Source organism: Corvus kubaryi, unplaced genomic scaffold (assembly GCF_017639235.1).
Source record: "Corvus kubaryi isolate FWS band 111438036 unplaced genomic scaffold, C.kubaryi_AGA036_p1.0 65465, whole genome shotgun sequence".
Taxonomy (NCBI): domain Eukaryota; kingdom Metazoa; phylum Chordata; class Aves; order Passeriformes; family Corvidae; genus Corvus; species Corvus kubaryi.
In genome coordinates, this window is record NW_024582023.1 from 21,719 (window position 1) to 40,166 (window position 18,448).

Sequence of the window (18,448 nt, forward strand, 5' to 3'; positions counted from 1 at the left end):
AGAAAAGCAAGTCTACAGCCTCTGGAATCAATTTCTGATGTGGCTGTCAATAGGGACCACAGCTGGAAGAGCCCTGGACTTGTGAACTAAAGCAGCGATGAAAATGTGCACACTCGATCAGCTTTATCACAAAAATAAAAAAATATTGTACCTAGGTGCCAAGTTGTCATATGTATAAGCAACTGACATAAGTCGCTGAATCAAACTGGTTCCCTGGACAAGTACAAGAAACACCTTTAAAAATTGAAGTCAAAAGAAAAAAAAAAAAAAAAAAAACAAGTTAATATAACAACAAGCTTTTTGATCTGTTTTTCAATTATACACACTGTGTGAATCTAAATAAACCCACCTGTGCAGAAGAGGAAGAGCCAAAGGCAAATCACAGCATCTTCACAGTTAACAATTAACTGTTTTTATTAAAGCACAGCTAAAATCCCACGTTTCACTGACTAGGTCTAGATGCTAAAATTTCTGTTTCTCTAAGAAAGACAATGCAACTGAATAGGAAAATCAACCATTTATTCAATCCTTCCAGTAAAAACACGGTATTTTTTTTAAAGCATAAACTACTCACTGCCTTTTAAAAACCTTAGGCTTGAGGAGACAGGGTTGAGGATGAGGTTGGACACATACATTTTGCCTATCTCTGTGATCAACACATTTTATTGACTACACATTCACTTAAACAATTCATCTTTAGAGAACCTGACAGACTACACAGAATTTTAAACTTCAAGTCTGAAGAAAACCTTAAAATATTTAAATATCAAATCCACTGCAATCAAAAATATTAATCAACTGACAATTAAAAATTTAAAACCAGTTAGAGAAACCGACAGCAGCATTTACATGTTAAAAATTTAATACATTTGATAACTTCCCTGTATGACAGTAGCCCTGGTGATTTAGGGATTTGTTTTGTCAGAAATGGCTGACATTAATAGAATGGTTAAGGTCTTTCCAGGTATAACAAACGGGAAGTTTGGCTCCAGCTCAGAGTTCAGACCTGCACTTTCTGGCAGTCACAGCTGGTCCTGGGCCCAAGAAAGTCGATTTACGGTGAATGTTTCCCTGATGCCAAAATATTCCATGTGCTTGGCTTGCTTTAGGGAATCAGCATGCAGGAATCTGGCAGGAAGGTTTACAGCTGCAGGTAAGTTCACCATACACTCACTCAGATACCTCTAATGAAGTTATTTTAGTATTTACTAAAGGAATCCAAAATGGATTTAGCGAGGATGAGGACAGCTCGTGTTATAACCATGCTAGCATAGGTTAATAATAATATGTTACTGTAAAAAAAGACTGACCAATTTAGGAAACAAAATCTAAGAAACAGGGACAAAGCACTGGAATTCTGAATTCCCAATTAATGTGTTCACCAATCACCAAAACACCTTTTGGTTGCCAGGTTTAAAGCTATTAAAATACTTTTTTAGAGAACAAGTAGGGTATCAATTAACATTACTGATATGAATTAGTCCTACTACCTTTTCCACTACAGTATTTTACACTAAAATGAGGACTTCACATTTACTCTTTCAGAAAAAGAGTCCTTTTGTAAAGCTCACAGAACCTCTGTCTGTCTCCTACCTCTGTCAGACGAGGGATATGAAGGCCCTTCACGTGGTCACTCGTTGTCTTCCTGGATTTGCCCGGCCACGTCCTTTTCCTGTGGCTCTCTGCTACCCCAGACCAGGCAAAGACATCGTGATAAGCCAAATCCAGATCTGAGGGATCGACTGCAAACTGGCAGATCAGCTTCAGCAAGCAAGCAAGACAGTCCAGCTGCCACTGGGAAGAAGGAGGAAATGAAATCTTGAGTTTTGAGGGATTTATTTTACACATAATTCAATGCCTACTATGGAATTTGCAACTGAAAGCTTCAGCAAGGTATAAGGGATAAAAAACCAGAAGTAAATTGGATTTAGCTCAAACTATGACAGAATAATAATGAAAAAGACATTATGTAAGAATGACTAATAATCACGCTCATTATTGAGAAGTGTCTTTTAACACCACAGCCACTGTGCTAATTGTCTCACTGACAGCAAGGGAAAATGGTATTTCTTGGCCTCTTCAGGGGAAAGATAATTAACAGATCACTGCTTTTAATACAGACTATAATAAATAATTTTCCAAATAACAACCTTCCCTAAAATAAGCAAAAAAAAGAGCAAAAATAAAGTATTCCGTTCTTGTTTGCCTACTTTTGAATCTTTAAAAAAGTGTGATCTGTTATTGTAACAGCAATGCAGCTGCAATCATTCCTGAGGAAGGAACCTGGGTTTTTGTCCCTCTAAGGTTCCATGATCTACCCCAACTACACAGAAAAACAGGAAGGGTGATTTTAAAACATAAAAAAGCAGAAGTGTGTGTGTGTATATATATATATACACACACACACACACACTTTATTCTTTTAAATAAACTCTTCCAGGAATATAAAATACTCAAAAAACAAATGCTACTGGCATAGACTCTGGTGGCTTCAATCAGAGAATGAATCCATTTCACAACAAAAAAATTACTGTAACAAAGGGTCAAAGTATTAAAAGTCTTTACAAATAACAGGAATATTCTTCTGGAGAGAAAGGGTGAATAAAGACCTACCACAGTCCACGATTCCTGTTCTTTAGGCTCTAGGATTCCAGAATTGAAAATTTCCAGTAACTGTTGGAGCCCCCCAGCAGCAACAAACTGTAAGTATATTATGGAACCAATGTGAGATGAAGCAGACACAGAAATGTCACTACGATCAGTTAGATACCAACCTAAGCTTTGTAAATTAATGAATAAATAAATTATAAACTAGTCAGCTGGATATTTCATGAAAACAAGCGAAATAATTGTACATGGCTGCGACAAATTTACAGGCCTGATAACACAGAAAAATTTGCAAATGTTATCCCTAAATTTGAGATAAGAAACTTTAAGATAGATGATGTTTTAAAAGGGTTTTTATTTTATATCTCCCATGAAAAACTGTCTTAAGTATCATAGAATACTGTAGGAAAAACAAACCTTGCAGCTCCACGTGTTTTTACTGTTTTCTATTTGATCTTCACTTGAATCATCTGAGTCTGGGTAAAGATCACTGTAACTTCCCTAAAGATAAACAAGATTAATTGTAAAAACAGCTAAAGAATGATAATATTATAAAATAAATCATTGATATATGTGTTGGTTCAGAGGAACACAGATATTCTGTGCAAGAAAATTACCGTGGATTCACGTCTTATTCTCCTGTTGGGCTTTCCCAAAGCTTCAATAATTTCCAGGGCATACAAAAGTTTATGGGCACTTTTTATTCGCAGAAGGTCCTTCCAGCTAAAGCCATCATTACCCTTAAAAGAGCAAAAAAAGATAGAAAACAATTAACACAATTATATGTAATGCTGATTACCTAAAAGTTAAGGCAGAAGATTTTTCAAGTGGCATGGACAAATTATTTGGGGTTTAATTTCATCTGTTATCTGAAATTAGACAATTCCAAGCATATTTCTATACATGATTAACAATTTGAATAATGAAAAGGCAACATTACTGCAAGCTAACATACACACAACTTTAAACTAGAGGAAAGCAAACGTTACAGTCTGAACTGTAACTTCCACCAAAATTTTGATGCATATGTGCATAAAAAGCTGTTATATCTAAGATCTGTTAGGATGTACTTTCAACCACTTTTAAAGAGGTTGAATAATATTTTCATCTGTAGGACACAAAATCAACTATGCTTCCAACCAACCCATGCTGTGAACTTAGAGAAAAGACTACAGAAGTATCACTATCACAACAGTCACAGTGTTAAAGCCAGGCTACAGCTGAAGAAACTGCTCTTTGAATCCAAGCCAAAAGATTGTGATCATTAGTGCTGACTATTCTTTTCATTTATGAAATAAATTTTGAAAAAAAATGATAAAAAACTTTGGGAGCTAAGCTGACGTCTCAGTTTAGTTTTAGATTTATTAGGTTTACTTGTATCTCAGCACACTTAACATATTTACTATTTAACATTCCTATTTGGGGAAAATTCAACTAAAACACTGCATGCCAAAACATTCATGTATAATAGAGATAAATATGTAAAACGTTGTTCACCTGCTCATCAGAAATATTCTGGAATGCCTGCAGCATATTAGGGCACGTTGGTAAGAGCATTAACAGTTCCCAGACACGTCTGGATAAGTTTTCTGCATGGAGATGGAGCTCTTCACACCTTGCACTCTGAAAAACCAAACCACAGCCATTCTTATTGGGAACTTCTTTGAGAAAATGAGATTTCAAAGCCCAAAAATGTACTTATCCTTAATCAAGCAGCTGTTTCCTATCTAATAAATAATTAGGACATGATAGTTGAAGTCTCAACTTGTAAGAAAATAAGTTACATGATCTTTAAATCATATCACATATTTTGGAATATTTAAATGCACATTAACCTTATAAGTAAACTACAGGTTCAAATCTACTATATATTATTTAATTTTCCTCAAGCTAATGATAGCATACAAGACAAAGCTTGAGTTTTTGCAATACAACTTTACAAACCTTTCTTCAAGCTACCTCCCATTGTGAGTCACCACACCTACTTAAATAATCAATATTGTTTCTTAAGAATTACTTTTACAGCTTCTACAGTATTTGGAACATTAAAATATATCAGAACAATATTGCTAAGAAAATAAGAGAAATGATGATAAAGATTTTACCATAAGTGAAAAAGCAGGCAATAAACATCTCCAGCAGTTGACCAGAGTCCACAAGAAGTAGGCTACACAGGAAAGCCAGATCCAATTAAGTAAGACTTAAATGTAATTGTTCTAATAAAATTACTCTAAATTACCTCACTGTCTTCCATAGCCACTTCTCCAGAAGGAGGCTTAAAAGAGGCCAGCATCTCTAACAAATCAAAAAGGGTGGTAAGATGAGGTTCTTGCAGGAGTAAAAGCATTGGAATGTTGTCCTTCTGAGGAGGAGGTAGGCAGGAAGCTGGGAGCTGGACACCTTCACCTTTCCGTTCTCGCCTGGGGGCACCCAGGGACACAAACACCATCTGGAACAGAGAGAGACAAGGTGCAGAGAGACAACTTTATGATAAGCCATGGAATTTTTTCACAAGGATCAGAATTAAAAACTTAAAGATAAATGTTTATTTTGTAATCAAAGCTTTACTTTGCAGCACTTTCAACAACTGCCACAAATGAAGTTCGGGTTTGCCTTCACTTAAGGCATTCATGGTGTAGCTGAACTCCTTTATTCTGCCCCTGAGGCTGCGGAGACTCCAGTCCTGAGCTGGTATCAGCCTCACATTGATCACACCCAGCCCCACACACAGGAACCAGCTGCAGAACACTAAAGCAAAGTATTGGCCACTGTTTCCAGTGACTGCTCTCCATGCTGGCAGTACCTGCATATCCTTAAACCCCAACTCGTGGAGCGTTTTTTCATCATAGTCAGTTGTCAGTTCATGCCCAGATGAAATCATTCTCACAGGTCCCATGAGGCCACCTAGGACAAAAGCTTATTTCAGCAAAATTCTGGAATCATAGCTTCAGTTTCATAGTTTGAATAGTACACCCTTCAGCAGCAAAGAAAAAGAGGCAAAAACTGAATGTCCTTTCCTTAAGAAAAGTGGTGATTACATTAATCTAAATTTACTTGCATGTATTAAGAAATAACCTTTTCAATAACAGGTCACCCAACCTTGTAGTGAAAAGTGTTTATACTAGAAATTTAAACATGCCTTCCATATTTTGTAGTAAATGACACTGTGCCACAGAAGGACAATGGAAAACGATTGTGATCATCAACAAAATCCCCTTGTACCACACACTTGTAGTCAAATCCAAGAAGCAATGATTAATCTCACTTAAATGTAAGTTGGAAGCAAAGAAGTCACACCCACTTGAGAAACGAAAAACTGAGAACACCCTGCAAAGAACTCATCACCGAACAAGAAACCTGACCAATTAAAAGATAAGAATTTCATTTGGTGCAGACAATCAAGCCTCTCTTCTTACAGCACACTTTGCCCAACACGACCACATGTTTCTAAAATCCCAGTTACAACAAAAATAAATATTTTCTGCTTAATGGTGGAAAACAAGACAATTTCTTTACTAAAACTGCTTCTGATGAGTGGCTGGAAAAGGATTTTACAAAGAAGGCAATTAATGCATCCAAAATTCAGTCTGGTTTACTTACATTGTGTCTCGCTAAAACATGTTTTTTAAAAGTTGTTAAACTGTGAAAAGCAAGTCTGAATCATGTTTAAACATATACTAACAGTGGTGCTGGATGGAGCTGTTCATGGACAGAATTTGTTCAGATAATTATTCATTACATGCTATCTCATGCTTACAATGAGAGAAAAACCAAGAAAACATAAAGATAATTGAGAAAACATTTTGAACAGCAGTAAGTGATTAGAATGCTGTAATATATAACATCAAGAGGATTTAGAAAACATCCTCCTGAAGGATAGAGCAGGAATTCTCATTTACTCACAAACACATTAAGAGGGAACAGCAACAGGATGCATATTCTCTATACTAAGCAAGCAATGGCCATCCAGGAGCAAGGTGACACTCCAAATGAGAAGCCTCAAAGCAGGCAGAAGAATAATTTTTGCTACAGGATGACCATAAATTAAAAAGCAATTGCAGGAGTAAAGAAGATCTTCCACCTGACTGGAACACATGTATCTAGAGCATAAATTATGAATTTGAATTATGGCTTCAAACTCTAAATCAATGGCACAGCCAGAAGTGTATGAATCAGATGCAATACAGAATAAGATATACAGAAATATAGAACTTTATCAAGTTGTGTGGAACAGTATCTCCAGTTTAGAGAAAATAACATAATTCAAACAACAAGAAGAAAAATAAACTGGGGGAGAAATCTACTGGAACATGGAACTTGGATAGATCCAAGGACTTCTGACAGATGCATATTTTCTTTGCAATTTCAAATAAATTGTAGTGCTTAAGAAACAACACTATTAATTAGAAGTGAGGGTGGTACTAATTAGAACCAGAGCTAAAGAAAATAAATCATAATGCTTGCTTAGCTGGGGTATCTGGGGGGGGGAAAAAACCCCACCATCACTTAAGCTGTAAAGGCAAAATTTCCAGGTAGAAACAGCTCACCAGGGAAATCCCCTTTGCGGCTGCTTTGGCCAAACTCCTGAAGCTGTGCTTGCTGATTTATCTGCTCCTTCTGCAAATTTTCATACCAATGTGTGACTTCTGCTCGGAGATCAGCCACCTGATCACTAGGGTACATTTCTATGGTCATCTGAAAGAAAACAGGTGTTTTATTTTCCCAAGAGCACTATGGAATTCCTAACATTTCACAGGGTAGGGTCTGCCAGGAAAAGGAATTTTCACTCACCTTGTCAGGAAGTCCAGCTGGCTGACAGACAATCCTTAGAGGTAGCGACTGTTTGTCACTCAGGGCTTTCAAGTGACTGCTGATGCCAGTGCCTTCAATCTGCCACTGTCTCAGGTGATACGCAAACCTTAGGAAAAACATGGAAAAAGTGTTTTTGTCAAAGCCTATTTAACACAAATGTTTGCTAAACAATGAGAGAAAGACAAAACCTGCAAATAATTTCTGGGGTGGTTTTTTTTTTCAAAATAAGAGGAAGTTATGACATCCTCACTATTTTTCTAATAAAATAACTTTAAAGAAGTTTCTTTGGTGAGGGATGGGGAAATATGAACCACATCCACACATTCATACAAGAACAAGGGCCCCACTCTGGTAACTGTTTAAACTTTATTTATTACCTTTCACAATTATTCCCTACTGGCTTTCCTTTACACAAAGAAACCATTCCTTAAATTAATATTAACTCTTAACACACTCATCATTATGGTAAGAGGAGTAGAAATAAATTCTGCATCCAAGTATGTCAACAGAGTTTTTTACCTTCTCCTGAAAGCCTCCAGGTGTGTTTTCAGCATTAAGAGCCCTCTTTCAATAATGGTCAGACTCGAATGAGAGTCTTGCTCCAGGTTACTCGAAGCTATCATCAGACTCTCCATACACTTGCTAATAAATTCCTGCTCTTTTTCCAGACCAGTTTTACCTGTAATACCAGTTCAAGTCAATTATATAGGCACAGCCTTGGAACAACACATTTTAATACTAAGAATAAAAAAAGAATAGTGCTAGGTATTCTTTAAAACACTTTAAACAGAAAAAAAAGATAAAAATTAAAGTTCATACCGTTGATGTAGTAAGAGTTGATGTACTGGATGGCTGCTCTACTGACATCACCAGACTGTGCCCTCAAAGCAATGCCCCAGAACTGGTCCATGCCACACAACTGTTTGACAAAAGGAAAAACACAGCAACAAAACATTGCCTCATTATTTTACTTTTTTCTGATCTGAGACATTCTTTTTGCCTCTTGACTCAATCACTAACAATATCTCATTTTCTCCACTGCTTGCACTGTCATCACTGCACACACCCAATTACTACAAAACTCTAGGTTTCTCAGAAACACTTTCAAAGTCTGAAACATGAGGAGAACTGGCTGAAATCCAAAATAGCCGATTTTCATTTTTGACAAAAAGAAATACTTTCAAATGAAGCTGTAAAACCACAACTATAATCAGTATTCATTGCAAGAAAAAAATATTGCCTCAAATTCAGAGAATATATTCTAAGTATAATTTCATTTATGAGGTAATTTCTCTGGATAAAAAACTTCTAAAGCACATAATACATAAATTGAGGCACATTTTACAACAGATTTCTAGTCAGAAATAAGTATGACTAATAGAATGTCACCTCACTCTTCTTCATTAGATAAGTAAATGTTACAAATCCATTCCTTGAACTCACCAGTAGATACATGTCAGTTATGTTAACAATATGATAAACTGCACAAAGAGATGCAGGCAACAGGTATCACTTCGTGGTTTTCTATCTCTGCCTTTAGAGACAAAATCCACACATGCCAGAGAGAAGAAAAGCAAGAGACAGAACTCAGGCTCACCTCGGAGTTGGAGCCACCATCATAAGCACTCGTAGCCAACCGAGCCAAATTACACAAATGCTGGAAGAGGTTTAGGCCAGTCATACTGATAGTTTCAGGTTTTAGTTGTGGCATCTAAACAAAATCAACGTGCTTTAGTATGCAAAAAAATTTCAGTGATGGAATAGAGAGCAATTACAGGGTATTTATTTCACTAGCACTGTTATTACTAATCACTGTTATTATTCACCATATTCAAATGTAGTAGAGCAAATAGAATTTGTTCTTGCAAAAGATCACACCCTGAATTTTAGACACAATGCAAAAAATCAACTATAATTGTCTTGAACAGTTCACCACTGATTTGAACAATGGAGAGGGGAAAAAAAAGTTATTTCAACATCAGCTGCTTAACTTATCAACAGCAAAAGAATTTGTTAGCATTCAAAAACCTTATACATTACAAAACTAGACAAGAACCCGTGTAACCTTGGGAAAGAACTAGACTACATTAATTATTGCACAATCTATCCATTTTGTAATGTCATCTGTCAAAATGGATGAATGGAACCCCTCGGAAAAAGCTCTGCATATTTGTCTTTTTGGTGTCTGTATTGCTGAGATGTATAGGCCTCTCCCAAAAACAAAAGTCCATTTTTCAGTCAGGTTAAGCTGTACAGCATAAAGCAAACTATAGTTTTGTGCAGGTTTTTTTTTTTTTTCTAATTGAAATAAAAGTGCTACACAGCTGTGGATACAACACAGGGGCTATTTGTAAAGAAACACTTGGGTAAATAGTAGTGTGAAAAGAACTCCCACTAATCCATTTCCCTCCTCTCTCCAAGCAGAGAAAAACGTCTGCATGACAAGTGGGGCCCTCCTGGGCTACTGAAGAGATGATTTCCATAGAAACAATTTTAAATCCATTAAACAGTGTTGATAGGAATGAAGCATCTCTATTGGAATTACAGGGTTGCAATTAACTCTCTACATACCTTTTCCAAAAAGAGATGTTTGTAAGTCTCCATACCCATGGCATGCTGGTCTTTACTCCGTACTTGATTCAAGAACCAGTGTAGTGCATCATCATAACATTCAGAATCTTCTACTAAGCAGTGCCACAGGATGTCCACTTGTTCTAAACTCAACCCTACAATTAGGGAAGTATTTTTAACTACTCCTTTATAACACCAAATATTCCACAAAACCCAAGGATACACACAGAAAAATCAGAGTATCTATGTCAGATCACAACACATAAATGTATTGTATGGTAACTTTGACTATCTGTAATGAGACCACTCAAATACCAATTGTAAAAAGTGTCATTTCTTTCTTCATAAAGAAAATTTATTTCTGACAGGATTAAAATTTAAGGAATTATTCCTTTTTGAAATACAGTACTTCAGTAAAAGATCTCTGGGAACATTATGGACACAAACCAAAGCCCATAAGCACATAATGTATTATCTTCCTTTAGTAATTACTATTCTATTATTTAGAAAAACCAAAGCACAGAGAACATGAAAATTTGTTCTCACAAAACCGCAACAGAATATGAATTCCAGTGTTGGTTCTGTGCTTTTGCCAGAAAATCTTCCTTCTTTTGAAACTGTCTCAGAGATTATTTTAAACTGCATGTTTAAAATACTGTATTAAGCTGACATGGATTACTAGGAAGTATTTTTGCTTACTCTGAGGTGCTTCTATGGTAAGATAACCTCAAATACTCACTGAAATGATCTGGAGATCCCAGAGTTGAAAACACACACGTCAAGAATTGAAGACGAACCTGAACTTCTGCGCTGTGGCTGTATCTAAATGTAAATTTGGATAAAAACAGAATTTTGATTGTTTATTGTCATAATTCCTATCCTACTCAGACACATGCCTCTTAAAAGCATTAATAATTGTTTCTTACAAGTTTCTTTCTGAATTTCTAGTTCAGTGCATGGCCCAGACTCCAGCTGCAGATGTTGCAAAACCACCCCAAAGAGCGGAATGACACAATAGTTGTCACTAGATAAAATCCTTTTTTTGTTGGGATTTGAGAAGGGGAATGGGATTGGGCTTTCTGGCTTACAGTCCAATTCAAGTGCATTATTTTGTCACCTGGCAGGATCTACTTAATTCTTTTCCCCCAAACTTGTAAAATGCTGGTATTTCTACTCTGAATTTCTGATTCCAGATGATACATATTCTTCATAAAAATATCTTCATAACTTATATAAAAAGATTACCTTTATTTCAGTTTATACAGTAAAAGCTTGATGGTCAAAGGAGCAGAATAATTTATCATTTTACCTGAATTTAAAGGATCCCACCTTTCTAAGTAATTCCTCACTAAAGCAACATCTAATATAAAGGGTGAAGTTAGATTTGAAGAAGCTAAATTGGACCCATAAATAGCAACGTTTTTCAGATGTGGGTGCCCATATTGACTTTGACATCTGTCAAAACATGAACAGTCTCTTCCTTTGGGATTGGGGAGCTGGAAATTGTACTGCTTGTTTATATATACCTGATTTTAATCACACAGATTAGAAAGTGCAGCTGGATGTGTTAAACAAAAAAATTACGCAAAGGCTAATGACAAATTTTAAAACTAAACCATTTGAATAGTGATATGAAATCACTTTAACTTGAATATCTAAACCTTCATCTTTTATTTGCACACAAATACTCAACATGATGTCTAACAAAAATGACAAGAGTTGGGATTTTTTTAAGAAAAAGGAGCTATTTAAAATGTTTTTACAGACCTTTGTCTCCCTAAACAGAAAATGTCCCTATAGAAAGTATTTACTTACAAGAACACATCAGAAGTAACAGAAGAGAGCAGAAATGTTTCAAACCATAAAATATCCAACGCTCCAAGTCTGCTGTGTACTTACAGTGCGTGTTTGTGTCGTCCCTCCCTGACTGCCTGGATGTAGTGTACCAAATTATCGAAGAAAAGTTTCATCATATTTAGTTCCTTTTCTGCCCACCTGTGGCAATTTAAAGGACAAAGTATTATGGTTTGCTTCAAAAGATCAGAAAAGCCACAGAAAGCAGACAGCTGTTATAGGAAAATGGCACACACATAACCCCAAAGTACACATTCAGTTTTCCATCTACCACAAATTCAGGAGCATTTTCCAGTACTGTACCCTCTTCTTCCTTGCAATTCTTAAGGTTTCCTAATGTGATTTTCAGGCATAGGACTGACAGAACACTCCCTTTTGAGCCCATGAAAACTGTTCCTCACGGCCCTAATACAGAAAAAGTCTAACTCAGGACTGGGCATATGTTCAACTGTCATGTCAAAAAGGCCAAGAAAAGTTCCTCATAATCACTGTCACTTTCCCAGAAGTTCCGTCAGTCTGTTCTCTACAGTTACACCAGGCAGTTGCATGGTTTGTTCTGCAAAGAAATGCTGTACTCCGTTTTATCTTCAACTTTCAAAGGTTTTAATACACCAAAGAGCCCCCTAAATGCCAGCACTGCTGGGACAGGGGCCTACTTACATTGTTATCCAATGTGTATCGTAGCTGCTCCCAAATTGTTGGAATGTTCCAAACAGCTTGGGAAGAAGACGAAGTGAAACTACTACAGATCTAAGGGAGAAAGAGAGAAACGATGACAACATGTGACTGCTACAAAACTGAAATAATTGATTTAAAAATTCCTTTGAGAAGCTCAGGTTCTGTGAGCAAACTGACTAAAGGAAAGCTCTGTAAATCATAGATCATAGGGTGATCTGGGCTGGAAGGGACTTCAAAAGTCTCCTCATTCCAGCCCCTGTCATGGGCTGGGACACTTTCCACTATCCCAGGTTGCTCAGAGCCCCACCCAGCCTGGCCTTGAACACTTCCAGGGATGGGGCATCCACAGCGTCTCTGGGCAGTCTGTGCCAGGGCCTCACTGCCCTCACAATAAACAATTTTCTCCTTGTATCTACTCTAAACCTACTCTCCATTTGAAGCCACTCCCCCTTGTCCTGTCACTCCAGGCCCTTGTAAAGAGTCTCTCTCCATGCTTCTTGCAGGCTCCCTTCAGGTAGAGGAAGGCCACAATTAGGTCACCCCAAAGTCTTCTTTTCTCCAGGCTGAAGAGTCCCAATTCTCTCAGCCTTTCCTCACAGGAGAGGGGCTCCATCCCTCTAATCAACCTCTCTGGATGTGCTCCAACAGGTCCACGTCCTTCCCGTGCTTGTGCAATCTCCCATCAAGTCAACCAAGAAGTTTTCTGAACCTGAACTACACATACCTCAAATTCTTTACATGTAACTCCCTGGACACACAGATGAGATTAATCTCTCAGCATACTTGTAAGCTCATCTCACAAATGCAGTTCTCAGCAAAAAGGTAACACCACAACACAGCAGGTGATGTCCAGCTATCAATTGTATCGTGAAAATAAATGCCACTTTGCCCAGTACAATCTCACAGCTTTAGCTGGTATTAAAACAAGTCATCTGAGGTCAAGCTGTTCCTTCCCCACAGAAATGAGACCCCATAAAAGACTTGGTGGAAAAGAACTTGTCTGTTCCTCAGCCACTTGTATGTAAAATCTAAATATTGAGTTCAAAATGCTTATGGCCAAGGCACCTGACCTTGCACTCGACTGACTGAGGTGCAGACCTGATTCTACCAAAGGCAGGAAGGCAAAAACCTCTGGCAGAAGGGAGGACAGACAAATACAACAAAATGAGAAATTCAGGAAACCAAGACACAAAAAAATGGAGCATCAGAAACATCCACAACACTTTGGAAACTATTTTTATTCTTTTGCTTTTGCCTAGTTTACGCTGTCTTCCTGTAAAATGAAATAACTATTACAGCCAACTTGGATTTCTGGTATGTTGCAGAAATAAAATACTTATAAAACAGACAATTTATGATTAAAGTTACCTGTTGTTTGCTAAATTTTCTAAGCAGCCTTCGATAAATCTCATTCGAATCTGTCTGTCAGTGAACCAGCACACTAAAGAACAGAGCAGCTTCTCTGCCTCATTTATTAACCCTTCAGAAAGATGAATCTACAGCAAGGAGAAAGAAAAGTCAATGAATACTATGTATTTATTTTCTTTTAAAAACCAGTGTTTTCAGGTATTCAACTTACTGCATCTTCATCCTGGACCAGATCCCACAGCAGGGTATTTCCTTTCTTACAAACATTATCCAAATTAATGTCCGTCACTGCATTGCTGTTATATTGATGTTTGTGAACTGCTGGTCCTGGACAAAATATAAAGAGCATTAGTGAGTAAACAGAAGGAACCATCTGAATTGAACATTACTCCCTAAGTGCACAAACAACAACACATTTTATTTGTTAACTTGGCTATTTCAAAGTGCAACAACACTGTAATTGCAGCCTTTTTCCACATATGGGTTCTTAAAAGACCATACAAGAAGCCAACAGGGCAGTTGGGCCAATATTTACACTGCTTTTGGCTAATAGCAAAGTGCAATTAAAAACAGCACTGAAGAACTGCAGATGCAATTGCTTTTTAATTTAATTCATACTGTAATTAAAATGTTTCTTAAGCCTTTCTGTAGTGCCGTGGTCCAAAGGGAGTTATCTCCATAACCACCCTGGCTGGAATGCAGGAAAGGAGCACATTTTAATAAATTCCCCTCCTGCTACAAGATTCCCTCCATCCAACTGAAAACCAGGAAAAACAAACACCATTTTTCCATGTGCTAAAGCATCAAAGTGCAGGATTTTAGAAACTCATCATGTTTTCATAAACACTGATAGACATTTTCCTTCCTCTCTGTGCCCACAGCTGGCACCATTCATTGATCTACTATTTGATACTATTTTCATGCAACAGCAAAGTCAAGTAGAAAATTCAGACTGCACATAGAACACTGTAATTATTTGCACATGCAAAACTAGGGGTGTCAAAAATAATCTGCACTGAAGGCCTCATGCTCAACCAGTAATTTGAATCTTCAGTTAGATGAGTAATATCTATGGAAAACATTGAAAAAAATATGCTGATTTATAGATTTATGAAGTTTTAATAGTTTATTCAACTCTGCAGTGGAGAAAAAAATGCCAATGTTCAATCTCAGGCTGAAATTACTATTATAAAAACTTCTTACTCAATTATTTCAGGGAAATACATAAACAGCACTGGGTTTGCTGTCTGCTGGATAAGAGCAAACTTGGCTCTTCCAGGCCAGTGAACAAAACCATGAACCCTTCATCAACTCTGCTCTCCATTATGTTTAAAAAGAGGGTAAAAGAGAAAATAAAGCTGCCAAAATAGCATATGGAAAGATGATATAATTCTTGAGAAGTGTTTTAGTAGCATCTTAAATTGCACCCTGAAGTAAACTAGAAGATTTGGCAGTGTAAGATGAAATAGCATCAAATGCCCTTTAGAGCAAGCTCCCAAAAGCATCAAGTCATATTTTAAGTCACTTTTCCAGAATTCTCTTCTCTAGAGCCCATTATGGTTAATTCATTTATAGGTTAATTTATGATGTCAAATGTACAAACTCACAGTAATATGCACCCACCAGAACAAAAACTGCAGAAGGTTTCAGAGAGGAAAATAGAAAGAAATCTTACTTTCAGTACCACCTTTCTTTACACTTAAATAAGCTATTAGAAGACACACGTACTAGGTTCTTTTGTGCCTTTATTTGTTTTAATTTGCATTAAAAGCTCCAGAAGAAATGGGAAGGGGGGAGGGATTTACAAAGATAAACACAACTAAACACAAATGAACGTTTCTGTGTTCACTAATGAACACAGATTCAAAAATCTATCTCTTGGAGAAATGTTAAGTTCTCAGCAGTCATCATGGCTTCTTAGGACAAATACAAAAAAATGGTTAAAATAATTTCATTATTTTATTTTAATTACTGGAGACTAATTCAGAATTACAAACTAAGTTTTTCAGGTTTTGTTTTATCACTCTTACCTTGACTCAGATGTTCATGATAGATAGAGGCCAGGTTAGGGAGGTGCTGCTGAAGATGAGATGTTAGCTCAGCATGGGAATTAATCTGTACAAGCTCTTCTTCGCAGCCAGACTCCTCCCCATCAAAATCTGCCATATTTTTCTCTGATTTTGCACTGACTTGAGAACTACTGCAGCTGACATCATCTGCACTAAGCATATCATCGACCATATGCCTGTAAAAGAAGTATATCAGAATGGACAATATCAAAGAGGAACTTGTTTAAAGCAGACTACAAGTGAGCAGACATCTCCCTAAAGCTAAAGTCAGGATGAATCATCTGTTTGAACAGCAGCCCTTGTATGAACTAGAAAAACAATTACAGATAAATAAACTGAAGGCCTCACTAGCACGATGACTGAGTTGGCTTCTTAATGTTAACTAAATGCAGCATTTTCCAAAACATTCTTAACATTTTCTTAAATGCTGTCTTATTTATTCAACAGCAAAACTTAAATGAAACCTTTAATCAGATGTTAACAAATCAGATTTCTGTGTAACTGTCTGTGATAGCATGATAAAATGTCTGTGATAAATGATGTCATTTCTGCAAGACAAAATTATCCTGAGCTACAGCAAAATGTCCATACACCAATTTCTGCCCAAATGGAGGATTCTGCTACCACTTTTATTTCTGTTATGGAAGGAGCCAGAAGAAATGCCAAGCTACCTACCCATCATGGTGATGGTGGTGGTGGTGATGGTGGTGGTGGTGCTGTGGCCCAATGAACTGTCGACAGTTAAATAATTCATTCCCAATAGTTTCCCCGAGGAAGTCCCCTGTGTGAGTTATACAAGAATCTTGAGAGCCTTGTGAAATGTGAGCAGTGCTCATTTCCCCTGTCATGTCGTGCTCTGCATCCTCAGCATGAGAACAAGCATCGAGCATACGGATGCGATTGTCCACCGGCGGCACCGCGTCCGTGTTAAAAACATGGTCCTTGCCCGCCCCGTTACTGGCGCCGCTCCTCTCCGGCGCCCCCTGGGCATCTCCCAAACAAATGCCCGCTTGTGATTCCAGTTTTCTGCCTCGTAGATCTGTGCTCCTACTGCTTTTCTGGGGGTTGTGACTCCTGTCTTCTTCCTCTTCATCCTCCTCCTCTTTGAGAGCCTCGATATCTGCGATGTCTTCCGACTGCACCTCACTGCCAGGGCTCCCGGCGGACTGGCTGGCGTGACTAGAGTTGGCCTCGTTGCTGGATCCATCACTGTGGCCACTGCTGCTCCCAGGCCCACTGCTGCCATCCTCACCACTGTTGGCTGTCTCATCAGAGCTTCCTTGCATGGATTCCTGAAATTATTTCGGGGTTTTTTAAGATTGGTGGGAAAATAAAGGACCACTGGAAATACATAATTAATATCATCATCATCATCATCATTCAAACATCATTCTTCCTTTAGGAGGAAATGTGTCACATCTACAAGTTTCAATTCATTCTTTCTCAATTTGGTTGCTGATGACAAAATGCTCTGAGCAAGATTCATATTTAATAATTGATTTTTTGCATTACCTTGTTGCTAACAGGGTGTATGTACAGACTTTGCACGTGCTAAGAGTCACAGTGTGACACAGAAACGACGTCTGGCAGTCCCTTACTAAGAGATTAACCTAACTGAAACACAATTTAAATGCAGGAATACATTTGTCTGAAGTGGTTTTGAAACAAGTACAGATTAAAAAATCATTTAATAGCTAATAACAGGCAACTCAGTAACAGAATTCCCAGACTCAGACTCTCACTCATACCTCTGTGTCCGAAAGTCGCTGCTGGACATGTTTTGTTCTGTTTATCAGCTGCTCCTCCATTTCAATGTCACTGCCTCCACTCTGATGGGTGTCACTGTTGTCACTACTTTGAGGGCTTGCTGCTGGTGACCCTAATTCAAAACCACATTTCCCAGTTACTCTGTGACAGGTAATTACTGGAATGTAACAGCATTGCATAAATCTGCCTCAAATGTTGAGCATTCTTCCAGCAAACAGGGATATATAACTCAAACAATCTGTGTACCGAAACACTAATAATTTCATTTAGAACACTGAGCACTTTACTACAAAGTTTGTATTTCGATGTCTCTTCTTGCCACAGTTACACAAATTTCCTAGGTTCTACTCAAAATATCATTTCATTTGACTTCTCATAAAAACAGAACTTCAAATTTACTCTAATCCTGCTCAAATTCAAAAGCACTGTGGTATCAAATTGTGGTGTACAACTAAAACGATACTTACAAGGGGAAGGGGCTGCTCTTCTGAGCTCCTCTTCTTCTGAAGGAAAAAAGCAGGATGGAAAAATAAGTGACTAAAAATCGTTTTGTCAGCATATAGTTGTCCATAATTCACAAAAACCAGCAGTAGGAAGAGAAAGGGAAGCTACAGTAAAATGGCTTGGCAGCACCTTTAGTAATGACTGTGGGGAAAGACACAGTCAAGTAAAAAACAGAACAACCAAATCAGAAACAGCATGCAATACCAAAAACTAGGTAA

The 18,448-nt window shown here is 37.5% G+C and overlaps 1 protein-coding gene across 6 annotated transcripts in view; it reads right to left on the reverse strand.

Moving 5' to 3' along the window:
• LOC121673500 (ubiquitin carboxyl-terminal hydrolase 34) overlaps nucleotides 1–18,448 on the reverse strand; it is a 91,381-nt gene that overhangs the window by 21,712 nt on the left and 51,221 nt on the right. For 5 of the 6 annotated variants that reach the window (XM_042046843.1, XM_042046841.1, XM_042046842.1 and 2 more), the window contains exons 13-35: nucleotides 18,194–18,229; nucleotides 17,708–17,838; nucleotides 16,635–17,251; nucleotides 15,921–16,135; nucleotides 14,102–14,217; nucleotides 13,891–14,018; nucleotides 12,505–12,594; nucleotides 11,890–11,985; nucleotides 10,730–10,812; nucleotides 9,991–10,145; nucleotides 9,017–9,130; nucleotides 8,239–8,338; nucleotides 7,939–8,098; nucleotides 7,399–7,525; nucleotides 7,155–7,302; nucleotides 5,411–5,511; nucleotides 4,847–5,056; nucleotides 4,105–4,230; nucleotides 3,225–3,347; nucleotides 3,025–3,108; nucleotides 2,614–2,700; nucleotides 1,594–1,794; nucleotides 152–234 (exon numbers count right to left, since the gene is read on the reverse strand). In XM_042046843.1, coding sequence (XP_041902777.1) covers nucleotides 152–234; nucleotides 1,594–1,794; nucleotides 2,614–2,700; nucleotides 3,025–3,108; nucleotides 3,225–3,347; nucleotides 4,105–4,230; nucleotides 4,847–5,056; nucleotides 5,411–5,511; nucleotides 7,155–7,302; nucleotides 7,399–7,525; nucleotides 7,939–8,098; nucleotides 8,239–8,338; nucleotides 9,017–9,130; nucleotides 9,991–10,145; nucleotides 10,730–10,812; nucleotides 11,890–11,985; nucleotides 12,505–12,594; nucleotides 13,891–14,018; nucleotides 14,102–14,217; nucleotides 15,921–16,135; nucleotides 16,635–17,251; nucleotides 17,708–17,838; nucleotides 18,194–18,229 — 3,331 coding nt within the window. The remainder of the gene's footprint in view (nucleotides 1–151; nucleotides 235–1,593; nucleotides 1,795–2,613; nucleotides 2,701–3,024; nucleotides 3,109–3,224; nucleotides 3,348–4,104; nucleotides 4,231–4,846; nucleotides 5,057–5,410; nucleotides 5,512–7,154; nucleotides 7,303–7,398; nucleotides 7,526–7,938; nucleotides 8,099–8,238; nucleotides 8,339–9,016; nucleotides 9,131–9,990; nucleotides 10,146–10,729; nucleotides 10,813–11,889; nucleotides 11,986–12,504; nucleotides 12,595–13,890; nucleotides 14,019–14,101; nucleotides 14,218–15,920; nucleotides 16,136–16,634; nucleotides 17,252–17,707; nucleotides 17,839–18,193; nucleotides 18,230–18,448) is intronic. The other variant, XM_042046839.1, reaches the window with a different exon arrangement.